At 39.9% G+C, this 18,404-nt stretch overlaps 1 protein-coding gene across 3 annotated transcripts in view; it reads right to left on the bottom strand.

The window, feature by feature from the left end:
* Positions 1–1,411: 1,411 nt before the first annotated feature.
* Positions 1,412–18,404, bottom strand: part of LOC107218064 (small conductance calcium-activated potassium channel protein) — a 161,715-nt gene continuing 144,722 nt past the window's right edge. For all 3 annotated transcript variants that reach the window (XM_015655813.2, XM_046743925.1, XM_046743927.1), the window contains 5 exons: positions 12,529–12,664; positions 11,893–12,003; positions 11,199–11,326; positions 10,955–11,024; positions 1,412–10,306 (listed from right to left, as the gene is read on the bottom strand). In XM_015655813.2, the coding sequence (XP_015511299.1) occupies positions 9,773–10,306; positions 10,955–11,024; positions 11,199–11,326; positions 11,893–12,003; positions 12,529–12,664 (979 nt within the window). In that variant the 3' untranslated portion in view covers positions 1,412–9,772. The remainder of the gene's footprint in view (positions 10,307–10,954; positions 11,025–11,198; positions 11,327–11,892; positions 12,004–12,528; positions 12,665–18,404) is intronic.

Genomic DNA, 18,404 nt, shown 5'->3' on the forward strand with positions numbered 1-18,404 from the left:
TCGAGTAAAAATTACTTCAAAGATCCCGATCCAAAGTCCTGTTCGAAATTGAAATTGATAATTTAAATTGTGACCATAAACAGCTCAGGAATTTCAATTAAAGTCTCCAAAGGGAAATTTTATTATCATTTTCATTTGGCACCGTTGTCTTGTGATTATTATCACTGTATGCATGTATTATGTATAAATAATTTCCCGACCGCAGTATATCCAGATAAAATCGATGCTTTCAACCGACGAACTACGTGTACATATATAACGTATACGTATACTTAGCCGCAAGCATATTTGTAGCGTCGTTTGGACTATGTTGGAAGTTGCTATAATTTACATATACATATCGATTAACATTTATCGCTCTCCACATGCCTGTGTGCGCGTGTGTTCGTGTGCGTGTGTACGTGTGTACACGAATAGTAGAATAGTCGGGCATCTCGGCTGGGGAATAGGAAAAATAGTACATCATTTGCAGAGTCACCGGAGTGTTGCCAGTCTATTTTTAAACCCACTCCGACCTTCGGCTTTACGTAATATTATAGGTATCCAAAGAACATGTAAAACTACATGTCATTCGCCGTGCAACCGGATAATCGTAATCCAATGGAATTGGAGTCGCTCGTTTTGACGTAAACGTGAAATGTATTAAAGGCAAAAAGCCTTTTACGCAAGCTATCGCTGCAAGGTAAAATACGTAACTTCCGGTCGAAAATTGAACTGAATTTATACGTTTTGAGGAATCGATTTCACTGGCAATGTAATAGCTGGATGTACAATAGGCCGGTACAATGATGAAGAATGACGAAGACGGAATGAAAATAGTTTCGAGCTTATTTTTAAATTACGTAAACAAGCCGGGAGTAAATTTGAGCTTTACGCCGGTATGAATCTGACGCGCCATCTTGGTCGCAAGTTCCGGTTAAACCAGGATTTTCGCAGTAATTTGAGTCGATGTCACGCTCACTCGTACCATCGGTTGGTCTTTGGTTATCGTCGAAAACAGCCCAAGGATATCACGAGTTATTTCGTACAGTCGGTATCCAAACTCACAGTATTGGCATGTGGTGAAGAGAAAAGCGGAAAGAACGCTATCGTCACGCTGCAATTGTTTATTGCATTATAATCTCTAAACGTGTGCTGCGTTACCGACAATTGCAATAATAACCACTAGCTTACCGGTAACTAATTGGACAATCAAAACAGCACTAACCAATGCTGGTCACATAATGTTCTTCCAATGGAAAAGCCGATACGACACTATACGTAAAATGTTAAATAAGTTTGAGATTTATTTTTTAACGAGTTCTGCAGATTTTCGCAATCTTACCTGTGGGTAGAATTTAAAAATCAGAGGACACGGTATATACGAAATGGATTGGAAGTTGGATATGAAGTAATGAATTTGAATCAGGCATTGTTACAAAATAGTTGTTTATTGATCCCCTGGCTACACAGGTAATTTTCCCAATACATTACTTTGTAACAGCTCTCAATTCAACAGTTAAGAATTATTACTAATGTTGGTTTTTCTTCATTTTCATTTTCATTTTTTTCTGATATTACTTCCTCAAGGTTAAATTGCACCTCAATTAGTCTTAGAAGCGATTAATGAATTTCGATTGTTCCTACAACCATGGGAATGTTATTGGTGTGCTCAACAATATAACAATTCAATCCGTGCAAACATTTTTTTTTCATTTATAACAGGTATCCAAATTATTATATATAGGCAAGTAAAAATTTCCTCCTCGCGGTACATAATTGCAGTGACTATTTTCTCATATAAAGATCAAGTATGGTTTATACATGATTTACTACGTAGGATTTTCGTTTATTATCTTCGGTTTACATCCGTTCGCAGCTGAAATATTTTCCACACGCTATGCGACATATGAATAAATAATTTAGTTAATTCATGAACGATTCAAAAGCATCGAAAAAACGATAGTCTGTACTTGATCTAACCGTGGCTTGCTAATATGCAGCGCTATGATGCTGATATTAAATGTTTCGAATTACTCGCATCTGGAATCTGGTCTGAACAAACTCGAAGAGCGTTGGATGCTCGATTCCTATATCTTAGAACGATGAAAATTAAGTAGTTATGCACGTTAGACAAAAAATTTTCTAGCGTATCATAATACGAGAAAGATATTTATAATAATTTACGGTCGACTAGCATAAGTGTTATTAATTAATCCATCGGAATTTAACAAATTGCAAGTTTTTCGCTAAATACAAAGTTCTTTTTTTATAATATTAATAATACGCACTGAGATGGCGCGTGTTTATTTATATCTCATGCGTCAAAAATGTTCAATGTATTTATGTAACGTCATATATACGTATGTACGATATAACTATTGTACCGCCACGTATTGAATTACAATATGTTCGTATAATATATGTATATAGTGTATATATCATACTACATATTCGCTTCTGCGGTTTTACGAATCGTGTTTGGGAACATAAATTAAACTGAAGTCTACCTAATATTATACATATGCGAGTTTTGTATATTTACATATATATATATACTTGGAAAAATTAATCTATGTCGAATCAATTAAATTGTCGTTTGCTTAAAATATTTACGAAAGTTTGACCGAAAGGACTTGTGCTAACATCACGTAGACAAAATGACGTACGTTACCCGATTATTTATCGGTGCATAATTTTTAATCATACATACAGGCAAAACAAGTTGTTTAATAAGAAAACAGTCGGACGTACAATTACTATACATATAATAGAAAAATATAATAGATAAAGATTTCGGGATTGATCGACATAGAAAATTGCCTAGAAACTTTTATTTATTTATTTATTTTTATAAACGTTATAACCTATGTGTATACGGCTAAAAAACAATAATCAGTTATCCGTTCACAAGACTGCACTCGCAAAATTTTTCAACCGTCAATGTTTTACGAAAATGCCATCAGACACCGGCGCAAGCGTACGTTTGTCGCAAGCTTCATTCGGGTCGCTCAAAGTCGGAGGAGCTTTGAAGGTGGTCGAAAATATCAGTTGCGAATTGCGAGACAATTTCCACGAATGCAGCTTCGTGACGCGCTGACCCTCTGATATACATATGGTATAAATACTTAGGTATGGTTAATGCGTGTATGTATGTATAATACTAGAATATGCATAAAAAAGATTGACTTGGAATTTATCAACTCGGGTATTGAAATTTTGTTTTATTCAAAATGCCTTCATATATGATGCGTATTACGTTATTTTATATGCCGCATACCGAATTACCAAAGCGCACTAAAAATATTTCTACTAAAATATACGGTATAGTAAATGAATAAAATACTTGGTTAATTGTAATTCACTGCAGGGACGACTGAAGGAATTAGTGACTGCTCTGATTTCAAAGTCTCTCTCTACGTACCTATATGCATGTATAATTAGCGTACACGTGTACGTATTGGTGTCGGAGAATCATGTGGTTATGCCGCATGACAACGATAGTATTATACAGCGATGTGACGACGATGGCAAACGTAACGAACGATCGAACGAATCAATGAATTTATGGAAAAACAGGTCAAGAACGTATCCAACTTCATATAAGTGAATAAATAAGTGGTTGACACAACGAATCGTAAGATAAATTAATACAATAAAACATACACTTCTGCAATCTCTATCACATGCTGTTGGAAATAATCTGGGAATTTGCGTATTTTGTTTTTTGAATTATTTTGACGTTTTTTTACGTGTTTATTTCGATAATAGATACTTCGAAAAGGTCAAATCTCCAGGTTAAAATAAATACGATTCACAATCAGCGCTAACGTGACTTACAGTAAGTCTGGTTTTCATTGGTACCAGGCTAGGGCTAAATTTGAATATAATCAACAGACCAAATGTTCATTTAAGAAAATGGATTCAAAACTTGACAGCTTTTAACTTGCGCAAATCTGTTCCGCCTCATATTAATTCTGTGAAATTTGGAAATTCAGTTTCAACTTAATATCACGATACGACAAGTTTGACGTTAACCTCAAATTATTTTCAACAGCGTATCATATGTACAAGTATCACAAAAATGAAACACGGAAGAATCTTTGAATCACATGCTTGCAGGACCCTTTTCTCATAGGATGATTCTTACATTTGATAACCAGTTAATTTATTTAAAATATTAATCAATTACTCAGGCACGCTTGCAGTAGTTAAACAACCCGCGAATAAAATTACTATACAACAACGTAACGAACTTAGCGAATATTGATTTTATAAATACGTATCTATCACCCTCTCTTTCTCAATTTACAATCCAGTTGTAATTTAATATATATTAGTTTTTGTAAACAAGCCCTAAAATCATTAGTAAATATTGAATGCGTCTTTAATGATCTCTATATATACGTATATATACATACATATATATATATATATATATATATATATATATATATATATATATAGTGTATACTATAGTAAATATACATATGCATACGTATGCACGGTACGTTATGGTTCTGAGCTTACACATACGTGTGCATATATTTATGAATGCATGTATAATATACAATAATGAAATAAAAGCAGCAATAATAGTAATATTAATAAGAAGAATCATAATAATAATAACTTTTACTACGATACTTTACCCGTTAATTAAAACTACTTAACAATATGTACAAACGTATTATATATTATGATATCTCAACACTTTATGTACAGTCGTCGATTCGTGAGTTGTGATTTTTACCGACGTCAGAAATTCACGCCTTTGCACGTGACGGGCTTGAATTCCGATCCTTGTTTCCGCTGTGTTTGATAATGATAAATTATATGTAGTTTTTTTTTTTTTTTTTTCTATCCGATCGGCAAGACTTGATTAGTTGTTTTTTATTTCTCTCTCTTTCGTTTCACCTCACCGTCAAGGAGGGACTCCGGTGAAATTTTGATAACGGCGAGTTTTTCGCATCTTTTTTAGTCATTTCAAAAACGAAAAACTCAGTGCTATCGAAATTTCAACCGAGTCCCCCTTCAAGCTAGCCGTAGCGCGAGAGCGTAATTTTGTCAATATAATTTTACCCGCGTAAAATAATAATAATAATATTAATAATAGTAATAACAGCAATAATAATAATAATAAATAAATAAACAACAATAATAATTATAATAATTATTTCTCGCCTTGCACGGTATCAACTTTATCGCGTGTTACATTATACTCGCAGCCGTCCATGGTTGGTAATACACGGATCTCTAATGTGAAACACCCTGTATCACTGTCGTAACCTAAACTTAAAGGTGCCCCCACAATTCCAAGTATCTCTATAATCTAAGGTTGGTATTTAATTATTTATTCATTTATTTATTTATATATTTCCGTATATGTAATATAATAATTAGTAGGTAATCTTTGGTCAATTGATATAACAACTAGATGGCAATAACCACTGGATAATGTGTAAAGGCCTTGCCTTAATTTATGTTGTTAAAAACTATTTTTTATTTTCTAATTTTTTTCCCCCTTAATGCAATCAATTTTAACGACGTTAACGACTAATTTAATGATTCATTGTATTTGAATGTAAAATGAAATGAAATTATGCTGTGTTACAATCAAATCCGATAATCCATAATCGACACAGTGAAACTACGACGAAACGTCGGAATAACTATTAACGTCAAGATAGGACGGTAATGAGTGATCAATGAGAAAAAGTCAATTCGATTTTAACAATTCCTACGGGAAAATGTTGAACGGTGGGCATTTATATAGATAACGGAAAAAAAAAAAACTTTGTATATAAATGGTTGAAATACTTATTTTCCTATTATAATGCGTATGTATGTGTGTGTATATATATGTATATGTATGTATGTAGCTATACATATTAATATATTATAGTCGTAAAACTTTAATACCATAGCATTTCCGCGTAAAAACAGCGGCCACCACTCAAATCATGGTAATTATATGTACTATATATGTATAATATATTATCCTACGCTACGCGTAATCTTTCATTAATTATTTAATTCATTAGTTAGGTAATTAATTGTTGTTACTGTTGTTATTAATAATATTATCATCATCGTTATTTTCCTTAGTTAATTACAAATGTAACGTTATAGTGTTAAAGGGATTTTTTGCTATTTTTCTTCATAGTTTTAATGGTTTCTTTTGGTAAAAAGTAGTCGACGATATTAGATTATATTTTCACTTAAATTCAGGCATAAGCTGCCGCCATCTTCTCTACCATATTAATCATTTTATTATACATGTATGTACGCACGTACGTACGCAAGTCTAACTGTTAATAATGACAAATATACGAAGTAAGAAAAAATGACAAGGCTAAAGAGAATAGAGTTTGTGTATGTATGTATAATATGTAAGTATTTAGTTAAGTCTATATTAAATTTAAGGTTTAGTTGTAAGTTTAGGTAGAGTTTTTTTTTTTTGTTTTCTTTTTTTTAATTTTCTTCTTTATTCACCTTCCTATCTTATATCTTTATACATATCTCGGCTTTCCTTGCATCCCTTACCCCCAATTATATACATCCACATAACACTATCGTTGCATTTCAAGTACGCCGTAATATCCGACGGTGTTTCGTCGCTGTTAGCGACAGAGCGCATCCTCAAGATCGACGTGACGCCGCCACTGGTCTACGCATAAGTATATGCACTATACATATACATGTACAAGCGTGCGTGCGTGCGTGCGTGCGTCCCTTTGTACATAGGTAAATACACGGAGTTTACATACAAATTCGCCTATCGATATATGCAACATAAATCAGCTTCGACGCGCCTACTCCTATATATATATATATATACATAAACACGTGCATGCATGTATACGTATACATACATGTATACATATTTACGTACATACGTGTGCACGCATGTATGGGTCTAACTACGTATAGCTGCATATCCTGTCGCCCAAGTAGCGGCCACAGGCGGTGTTCTAGTCGATCGGAGAATCAGCCCTCGAATTCAATCACGAAACCCCGTTGTGTTCGCCTTTGTGCGTACGCCTCTGAAACGGCTGACCTGTCCGGTAGGCTTCCACTTAATGCTAGCAGACGTCGTTCTTAGCGCGTGCGAGAGCTGATTTATGCGACGCACATCGTACGCCTTTGCCATATAAATTCGTTTTTTTCTCTCCCTATTGAAGTTCCGCTTTTATTCATTTTCTTTTTCTCTTTTTTCCTCCCCATTTTTCAACCCTCCTTCGTTGTTGTTGCCGTTTACGGTAACTTATAATACTCTTGTACATGTCTCTCTTGAACGTGCGCTCCGATCAGCTACTGTAACAGATTTACAGAGGGCAATTCTATTCCGAAACAATTGTTTCACACGTCGCAGTTTTTTTTTTCATTTTTTTTTTTTTTTGTCAACTTCTACCCAGCGAAAACTGATATTTTTTCGATACATCTTTAGTTTCTGATTCTGTATATGTTGTTCATACGTATAGGTGTGCTGACTATATTCTCATTTTATCACTGAATTTTCAATGAGAATCGGTGTAATTCCTACGAATTCATACCAGAAATTTAAAGGGCGTTAAAAAGCAACGAAATGAAAAAGAAAAAACGAGGTAGAAATTTTGCAGAGAAGAGTGATCACCGTGAGACTTGTTATATAGAACTGAGTCCGTGGGAGTTTCGGAGTGGAATTGCCCCTTAGCGAAAGCTTCGTTGACTGACAACGAGCGTTAAATGTTGATTGACAAGCCCATTAATTGTTTTCTCGTTATTTCTTTCACGGTTCTTCGCATGTCCGACCTTTTGTATACATATTATCGTACAATAATTCGTCTATCTTTTCTTCACACCGCGTGCAGGCGTTTTTTGCAGGCCAGGGTTAAAATACATTATACTTATGACCCGTGATTTTTCCCTTTTCGAATAACTATTTTAAAATTATTAATACTATAACTGCACTCCAGTGACGAACTTCGCGCTTCATGAAACAGGCCTATTTATATATATGTACTATACATATATATATATATATATACATATGTATTATACGATATCATGCACATCCTCGAGAAATTTCTCTGTATAAAAATAGTGTGTGCTGCGGTTGTCGTATCCAGTGTCAATGTGTGTGTGTGAGTGCGCGCGCGAAAGACTTGACAGAGAATTTATAGAAGGTTCATTTTGACAAACAATACAGCGTTTAGTCTTTTCTTGGTCCCGTTCCACGGTATCCCTCGTCTACGGGATCGCCGCGAAACTGATGCATTTTTTTTTTTTTTGTATATTTCTTTATTTATTTATTTATTTGTTTATTCATTCGTTAATTTATTTATTTATTCTTTTTGCAAAAATTACGGACGTGACGACAGATAGAGAGAGAGAGAGAGAGAGAGAGGAAGAGGGCGGGAGGGAGGAGGGAGGGGGAGGGAGAGAGAGAGAGAATGACTTTCGTGTCAACACGTGTGTGTACCTCGTTTCAACAGGTCGATTGTGAGGCGGCGTGTGAATAATTCGGGCGCATTTCATCCCGCAGCAGTTCGCAATTATATGTGTAGTTTATTATACGTATACCTAGGTACCTACGTACCTACCACCTTTGCGTTTCGTCCGCGATTATTTCTTTCCAAGTTTCACAAGAGAGAACAGTTAGGAGATGGGTGTCGAGCTGAATGACGTTAATATTATTAACATTAAGTAAAAGTTTTGAGGCACGGTTGTCGGGCAGAAGGCAGTCCGCAGCAGGTGGAAGAATCCCTGCATTTCACGTTTAAACCCTGCGCCATTTCTCAAGAGTTGTTTAATCCTGTTTACAACACCGCCCTGATACCGGTAACAGGATTAACCGTACATTGCGAGGAGTACCAGGTCCGACAGCGAATCGTATACAACGCCATTTTCATCTCGTAGTACCTGCGACTTTGACCCTTTTTCAATACTCCAATTTATAACCTTCCTTACGGTAATGAAATACTCCCAAGATGCGTACATCGTCATACATCGCCACGTTCCGATCAGTTCACATATTACAGCTTATCAATGTAAACATGCTCGGCGAATTCGTTTACTCGAAAATTCAAGCATCGCAGACGATTTCAGGGCGAGGGCCACGGTTCCAGTGCAACCAAAGTTTTTGGTCCAAATCGTATATTTGAAGAATTGCCACCGCAGATTAGCAATCAAATGTCTAGCTTGACGGGTCTGGAAGATGTTCTTTTTTTTTTGTATCTTTTTTTCATTAGAAGATTCGAATCATTTATTTCTAATATTTTAATTCGCATCACGTATGTATAATTATACCCTGAATTTGATATTGTGAGAAAAGAAAAGAAAGAAAAAGAAAAAACACTTACACATACACTTTGATAATTTTTTTGAATATTTTGAGTTCAGTCTGCGTGTGTTTTTTCGTAAATTCAGTACATTATACATTTGCTGTGCTGATCCTATACTTTGAGGAATAACAAGCAATCTCTGTGAATCTGTGGTAAAAATTGTGAAAAGTTTTAGCGACGCAAAGAACCTACTGCATCGTTGGAGAAGTTTGAATTTTTAAACCGTCCCCCTGGCCCCGACGAATTCCTCTGTCGAAAAAGAGAAAGTAAAGAAACGAAGAATCAACCTTAAAGTCGATAATACCATCCCCGAAAGCGTCGAGTGTCTCGGCCGAGGGTTTCCTCGCATCCATACGAAAATTGTCCGGCTTATCTCGGGTGATCTCGGGCGGCAGAGGAACGCGAAGCGCATTGGACGAATATTGCCCGCTACTTTAGTAGGAGTGCTGCGGCTGCAGGGACGAGGCTCAGCTGGGCGCGGAAGGCCCCGGGCCCTGGTTGTTGTTCGCCCCGAGTCCGGTGGAGGACTGGGACGTGGTGGGCGCCGACGGCTGGTGAGCGACGGCGCCGTGGTGTCTGCCAGTTTCGGGTACGAGATGGGGGGTGCGGCTCGATATCGGCGGAAGAACCGGACTCGCCGGCCAGGGATGAAGCGAGGCGGTGCTCGGCGCCGACGGGACGCTCCTGGAGTGCGGCAGGAGCGGCGACGTGACGAGGTTGCCAAGGGGATGGTGCGCGGCGACGCCGGTGCTTCCTGGGACGCCGATGCCGAGGCCGCCGCCGCCGGAAGTGACGATCGCCGCGGTGTCCGGGTGAAGGAAGTTGCGTCGCTGCTCGAGACGCTCCGCGTGTTGAGCCAGGCTCCGGGTGAGCGCCTCCGGCAGCATTTCGACCTGCTCCTGGAGGGCGGTGAGCTTGTCCTCGAGGCTGACCAGCCGCTCCTCGAAGGCGTCCTGCCGCGTGCTCATGTCCGAGACGATCTCGTAGACGGTATTCTGCGTCTGCGCAAAACCGGGAACTTGCGTCAATAACTTGTCTCTGGGTAGTCGAGGAACCGACCGACCCTTAGGGTCGCCGTGGGACCCGGCTCGGCTCGATTCGCACACCCAAGGTCAGATCGAGGGGATTAAACCTCCCGCCCAGATTTACGAGATGGGTTAAGATATCGGCTGTTTTTCCTCCCCCTGCCACTTGCCGTTATTCTTCTCGTTTTTACAAACCGAACCTGCACCGAGAGAGCGTCGCGTGACGGAACCCGAGCAACGACCCTAGAAACCCGTTTTAAACGCAAGCGTGACGTTGTTTTCTTTTCATTTTCGAAAAGCCCCGAAACACGTGGATCTTTAATGGTTACAGGATTCTTCAGGACGTACAACGTATAAATTAACCGTAACTCGGGTCTTTTTTACCAATTCCGAACGCACTCGTTTCCGCCTCGGGGATAAATTATTCCAGAGAAATTTTTTATTCTGAAAATTCAGACGCGATAATGTTTGGAATTAATATTTTCTCTCCCGTTACGCGGGTTCTACGAGTCGGACATATTCGATCATCATCTCCGAAATTTACCTTTTATTGCCGCGAACACGTTTTTAGAGATAATTGCTATAATTTATCACGATACAATGGAAGAGGTATAATTTACGCACCTTGGCCATGTCCGTTATCGTGTTGGCGTTGTCCATTAATTTTCGTTGATCCATTTTTACTTTCCTTAGCCTGAAAAAAAGAAGAAAGGAAACAAACGCACGTGAGATAATGAGATATTCAGATTGCGCGATCACACCAGGGGATTGGCATTGGCATACATCGATTCGCACGTCGATTCCGTTTCTTGAGATAACAGAATTGAAATAGAATACGATTAATTACAATGTGGATGAAAAAACTCACGCGTATATCGCCAAAAGAAATTTTCGTTGATGCGTTCTGACGCGACCGGGATTGACTCGTTTCACCAGCCTCGTATGTTTGTAGATGAGCCAAGTTTCCCTGAGAACGTTGGCAGCTGCGTTCTTCAACTGAAAAAAAGCAGAGAATCGCTTTTCAGAAAACAGGACGACGTTAGCAATAAACGTTGAAAACTTATCGGCAACCGATGGTTCTTTTCGAATTTTGATAATTTGCCCGTAGCGTCTTGTCAGTCACTTCAAGCCAGTCTCGGCTCGATTATTTGGTAGGTGAATTTAAGCTTGAATTAAACCTCGGAGGGTGCGGGTTCAAAGCGGTTGAAGGTCGCGCACGTATAATTAATCAAATGATTACGTCGTCGTCGTCTTTGAGAACGGTGCGATACGTCAATTAATATTCTATTGTTTGAATTATCTACGTCCGTTAAGTGCCTACAAGCAATGTTTTGTCAGGAGTTAATCCTCCTCACGATCTAATCACTTATAGACGAGAAACGAGCCATCAGATAATTAGTATGAAGCGCTGGTTACTGCGGAAGATTTACAGCTGCGAGCAGCGCGTCGGTGGGATAGGGAAAAATTAATAATTTAAACAAAAGCAGAACAGAGTGATCCCGGAGAATGAAAGAGGGACCGCTGCGGAGGTGCTGATATCAATATGCGAGAAGCCGACTCACCCTCTTTGTAAGCTGGGTATCCATCATAAAGTTGTGAACGTGTTTCTCGGCTCTAGTTAATTCTAGCTTCCTGGAGACGACCGCCACGAGAAGAGCAGTGCATCCGGCTCCCTGCAAGAAACGTTCAACGGTATTGAAGTAAAATTGAACCCACCAAACGTTTCCTCCCTCTATAATGTTGTGGAAAATTCAAAATCATTCGGAAAGGATACAGGGCTCCGGAAATGGGCAGAGACGGTATTGCAACGTATCACGATATTGGTTGGGCCAGAATTTACACGGGTCAGGGTTGTCTCCCGAGTGCCCGTGCGCGATAGTTGACTCGAACTTTGCCTCGGACGGGGTTGCTGAAGCGCATATTCGGGGTGGCGTTAAATTCTCGAGGAAGAACCGCGGTACTTTGCGCACATGTTGAGAATCCTTGGGGCAAGGGAGATGACGATAAGCGAACGCCGATGCAAATGAGTTTTATCTCTGTTTCTGTTGAAGGCTTCGATTCAACCGTTCGTACCGAAGGGTGTCGGTAGAATTTAGCTGCTTTTATAAGACCTCGGGCGGGATGGTGGGAGGGGTGGTTTTGAATATCCGACATCGGGTGGCGCGGCTGCGCTCGTTATTGTAGTTCATACATCTTACCATCATCCCTGTCGAAACTGCGATTCCTCGGCCGCAGTAAGTGTTCGGCACGATGTCGCCGAACCCAACGCTCAGGAAGGTGATGGCGATGAGCCACATCGCGTTCAGGAGGTTTGCGTGCTCCTCGTCGTGAAACCTAGCAATCCATTCGTTTTACCATTCAATATCAGGGCGGGGTTTGTTTTCGAAGCCCGGTGTACGGAGAGCCCCAAAGAAGTTTAACTGATTACCGGAAGCCAACGTTTCATTACCCCATTGCAGTCTCCGCTGCATTGTCAAGTTTAACGTGTTCGTTTCGCATTTTCAGAAACCCTGTTTCGCCGCGACGGTTAAAGGTGCGAATGTCCAGAGCTTCGCGGCAACGATACGATAAAAATTCTCAGTGATAAAATAAAAAAATTACCACTCGTGGCACTGAAGAGTCTCACTGGAATTTTACTTCCATTGCTACCATCGTTGGAGAAGAAAAACAAGATCTCTAATTCGCTCGTTGGTAAGCGTGACGGAAGACGGTACAGGTGCGTACAGATTTTAGGCGCTCTGTTGAATAAATCATGAATTTCGAAGATGAAACATGGGGTGATACTGACGGTTGTGAAATGTACGAGCAGTCGCCGAGATTCCCTAGGAAAAAGGCGGACAAATTGAATCCTCGCTAACCGAGGATAAAAGACGCAGGGCAGATGTGACTGGCGACGAGTGCGGACAAGGTCCTTTTAATCACAGGCAGAACACTCGGAGATGAATGTCGACCGTCGAGACGGTATTTTCACGTGTTTACGAACGAAGAATACTTTAATGCATTTCCATAGACACTTGTACGCAATCGGTATACCAGGGTGAACACATGTGGGCTGTTAAGTATTCATGGATAAACCACTTACCGCGAATCTCTCGTTGCGCATTGGCCAGAGTAAACGTCTACAAGTCCACGACTGGCGCGGAAGAAACTCGTCATAAAGGGTCATTCTATGTATATACCAATACGTACCTCAAGTAAGAAATAAAAAAGTCTCTTATATGTTCTCGACGTTGAGATGATCCGATATAACAGGAAACTAGTTTTCGGTGTATCGATAAAGTTCGTTCGAATTATGAGGGGGTCGGTACGAGTTTACTTCGCCGAGTCGGAAACACGATACTAATTCCGTGTCGTTGTGATTACTCGTACAAAAACTTAATTTCTCCTACTCCTCAACGATAATGAAAAATCAAAAGAGCGATCACGAGCAGTACTTCACGACAGTCATCCACCTCGCTATTTTCCCGAATTAGGTACGGCAATTAGATCCCAGACTAAGAGTTTCCTGCATAATCGAGGGTTCGACTCGACCGTTCGCCCTACAAACAGTACTCGGGAGAAATGTTTCGAAATTACGCTATCGCACGCGTCTTTCGTGGCAGTCGTGGCTTTCGCGCAAGGGTAGCGACGTCGGCGACCATGCGTGAGGGTCCTTGGTTCTCGCCTCTGCAGAGGCCCGAAGTTCTCCTTGTCGGAAGAGAAAGGACTTACCATCATGCCGCAGGTGAGAGTTATTCCTCGTCCTCCGTAGGTGCTGGGAACGATGTCGCCGTATCCGACGCAGAGAAAGGTGATCGCGATCAGCCACATGGAGTTGAGTAGATTTCCATGCTCCTCGTCGTGGAACCTGCAGGTGGATATAGAGGCCGGTGCACACACGACAACGCCACGACATCGACACGCCTTGATTGATATCTTTATTTCGTTCTCGTTATTTTCATTCCCTCGTCCGCACCGCCGTTTCTCCCCTTCGTCTCTCCGTCACCGTCTCCGTCTCTACTTCTCCTTTTCCCCCCACCCCCTTCCCAATCAATTTTTACACCTCTCTACGCGTATGCTTTCGCCGATCCCCGATGCTCCCTGGTTTTTTTTTCTTTCTCGAATATCCGATCGACAACGACATCCCAGAACTTCGTCTCTCGCGGGAAAATTGCCTCCTACTGATTGATCAGACCTCATGTAACCCAAATTCAAACGCATATGTCTGGTTCCCGAAAATCTGTTGCGTCCTATCCTTTTAATACGTGCATATTTTTTTTTTTACCTTGCCTCGATTTTTATTCGTATTCGAATTTGAGCAGGCGTCGTTTCGGACGGCATGATTTTAAAGTTAACTCTCACATACGGTATGCACATGTATACATGTACGTACTTCGCAACGAAGGCAACTTTGAATATGAATTCGAACCAATTATGTTGTACGAACGAGACGTGGAAGTTGGCCAGTTAATCTATGCCGATGGCCACCGCGTTACTTGTACAACGCCTACATTCATATTGAAATTGTTATTCAATTTACTTCATATTCAGCCTGGTTAAACGTTCGAGTCTCTCCAAACACACCGCGAGTCCTATTTGTCCTACGTATGGAAATTATTATTGTAGATATAAATTATCATATATCGACTGGATGTATAACTGGACGTTATTGTTTAGCTGTGTACTGGATTTAAAACCTTATCGGTCAATGAATCTACAGACAAAAGTAACTATGCGCTGTGCTATACGTGCAGTGAATGATTTAGGGAGAATAGCTTTACATTGGACAGATTTTAATCTCGGATACAAGTCTTGGCCATGAATCGGGTAATTCAATTTATATTGGTATTCTAGAAACTAGAGTAGAGAGAGGGACGAATGATGTGAAAACCGCAGGTTCATTTCTGCTTCGTGATAGCTGGTCTTAGGCCCCTCAAAAAGGACCCAGAAGACGAACAAAAGCTACATTAGATGAATTGATGTTACCGTACTTGAACGGGCAAAATCAACGCGACCTTGGCGGACTAGCTCATTGGGGTAATGGCGGACGTAATTTTACGCTCTGTCATTATTAGATGTTCGTTCAACCGAAGTTACTCCGTAGCAAAGTTAACTTATTTCGGTAATTCCCTTAATTTATCTGGTCATGTCCGCTACTTTCGAAGCGTTCAAATTACCTGACATTGAAAATAAGTCGTTACCGCAATTGATAGGCTAAAAGTTTTTTTTTTTTCTGTTTCTATTTTTCTAAAAAAAAGTGACCCATCCGAAATCATCCCGGTTCCGATCTCCGTCCCAATTCATATCTGTCGGCTGCAATTCGTTTCCAAGTCTCGTATTTTAAAATTCGTATTACATTATACCGCGATTTTGTATTATTCGAATGATGAAGAATTACATGAATACAAGCTTAGTTTTGATTTATGTTCAGAATCCACGCTGCTCAAATTCTTCGGAAGCTCGCATTAAATGGCCGACATGCGATGTATTCATTTCAGATTTATACATGGCCTTGGTACGTATCCGAATGCATGTATATGTATATGTATCTATACGTATATACATATAGGTATGTATATACATACAGAGAGAGAGAGAGAAGCTGTATCTAGACGGATCGAATTAATTATTCTTCACCCCAGACTGAACTGGCAGAGGTACGTGCGACCGGGAAAGTTCTTACATTTATTCACGAATGATCGTCTGCGGCGGCTAATTTCCATCAATTATATAATTCACGAAGAGTTGATATCACGCACAAGGATGACCAATTATCCGAAACGGAAAATTGCGACGTGATCTGACTTTAAAAATTAAAAAAAAAAAAGAAAGCGAATGAGAAACTTCCCTAATGCAGTTTACATATCCGACTTCTCATCGGTTCGTTTAAGCTTGACACTCCTCGAGTCTGTTCAGATCAAAGTCAGCAAAACGGAGATCGGTGATCGGAGAAAGATTGGAGAAGCGTGGATTGCAGTCGGTACTTATATTGGCTGGCGATAACGCGGGCTTTACGTTGCGGCGATGCAAGGCTTGCAACACATCGCGGTCACATCTGGTGGGATTTGCTGTCCGGTTAACGGTTACAGTAACGTTTATGGAGCGGATAACTCCCTCGATTTCTACGCTGATAACACCGCTCAAGCAACGTTCTTGCCTATCGCATGTCGGATAAATCCAGATCCGATCGACCAAGTGCAGCATTGCTACACTGCGTGATACAAACGTAATTCAAAGAGATAAATGGCAGTTTACTGTCCCGACTGTATTGAAAAATTCAGGGTTTCGCTGAGACTTGAAAGTGTTTTTTGAGAGTACTCGTGCCGAACCTTGATGCTGTTTCCTCAATTTTCGAGATTGAATTTCCTTCGCAAATTCGAGATCAGACAAGTGACGTGAGTTCATTAAAATCGAACTAGGGTTTGACAGGTTCCATCCAAATATTTTTCTGCTTACAAAAAGCCTGCATAGCCTCGACGATCGATGAACGTGATTAAAACGGTCGTCACTTTTGCTTTTTTCCATTATTCGTCTCACCGCGTTATCGCCGTACCAGATATGATGAGGTAATTTTATTCGTTTCAATTTTCGTTTTATTCTTCGTCTATTTATTATATTTTTCTTTCTCTATTTCGAATCTGAGAAATGTATTATCAATTGTATTTTAATTATTTCTTTCTTTCGTACCATCTCAATTGCAATAAAACAGAAACGAGTAATTGATGTGCCAAGATAAAATTGCGACGTCTAGTGGTATTGAAGAAATAAAGGGTATAAGTTGGTGAATAAGGTAAGTGAATTATAATCAAAGTCAACAGTCAAGATGCCACAAATTTACATATGTACATGTGTGCCGAAAATGAACGTGAAATAAGCGCATACAACATTCATGAACGAGTAAAATAGGGGATATGAAGAAAATTTAATATCGTCAGCGCTGTAATACGTCATATATCAGGTAAACAGACTCGCGATATATCAGAGGGCTGGAAATTTGAAATTTTTTTACCACCAAGCGCATCAATCTTGCGTTGATTGTAATAATCAGAGGATACAAAGTAGATTTTTATTCATACTTTAAATTGGCTTGCGAACGAGTACTTAAACTGATAATGTATATTGTAATTCAATTTTGAAAATGACGAGACGGCTGTTCGAAACTCTTGGAACAGAATAAAAATGATAATTCAGACATCTCGGGCAACGTTTCGATGGAAATCAGGAATACGTGAAATGTTTAAGCGACAATTAGTTGGTTTCGACGATTGTACATTCAGTAGTATATGATGATAAACAGATCAGCGCAAGGCCAAGGGGACAGCGATACAACATTCACGATCTCGAACAAAATAGTACGTATAAATAAATAATCGACATCAATCAGATGCATTTCACCGTGTGCAATAAATTGGAAAATGAAGTGTATTACTTGTTTCTCTACGGTTTTGAACAGCTTGCGCGCAACGTACCCAGGGTGTGTGTTTCTTTCGATTTAACCATCCTATTGTGAAATGGAAGGGGAAAGAAAATACGATAAAAATTTCTCAACACCCTCGTGCCCACGATTTTTATAGACGATATCAATTCTGGCCACCTGTGCCAGCATCTTATGGTAAAATCGTAAACGCAATGAAAGGCCAAGTAGACCCTGGGTTAAAAGGTCGGGTTGCCGAGTGCAATTCGACAGTGTCTAACGGTTCCTACAACCTGCGAAGAGTTCGCTGTTTGGGTATAGAGTTCAATGCACACATCTTGCAGGTGTATGCGAGATACTCGATTTTCGGCCAGTGGAACTCCGCCGCTGGTTCAACGATGCCCTGAAGTCTGAATCAGATGGAAGGATGAATTCGAGCTGTGTTCAAAAATAAATGAATGCGAAACAGGGACGGACCAAAACCTGATTAGAGAACATGCAAAACTCGTTTTCGTACTTTTTGAAGCCCTCGGAATGAAAAAAGTGTGACGTGCGTGCTGATGAAAAAGTTTGTAGTGCCGAATGGGTGTGTAGTAAATATTCAATAGCGGAACGTAGGTAGTAAAGACACGTCTTGCAGGGTGTTTGTCGATGTTCGCGAATCGATTCGGGGAGAAACCC

The sequence above is a fragment of the Neodiprion lecontei genome, chromosome 6, assembly GCF_021901455.1.
Source record: "Neodiprion lecontei isolate iyNeoLeco1 chromosome 6, iyNeoLeco1.1, whole genome shotgun sequence".
Classification (NCBI taxonomy): domain Eukaryota; kingdom Metazoa; phylum Arthropoda; class Insecta; order Hymenoptera; family Diprionidae; genus Neodiprion; species Neodiprion lecontei.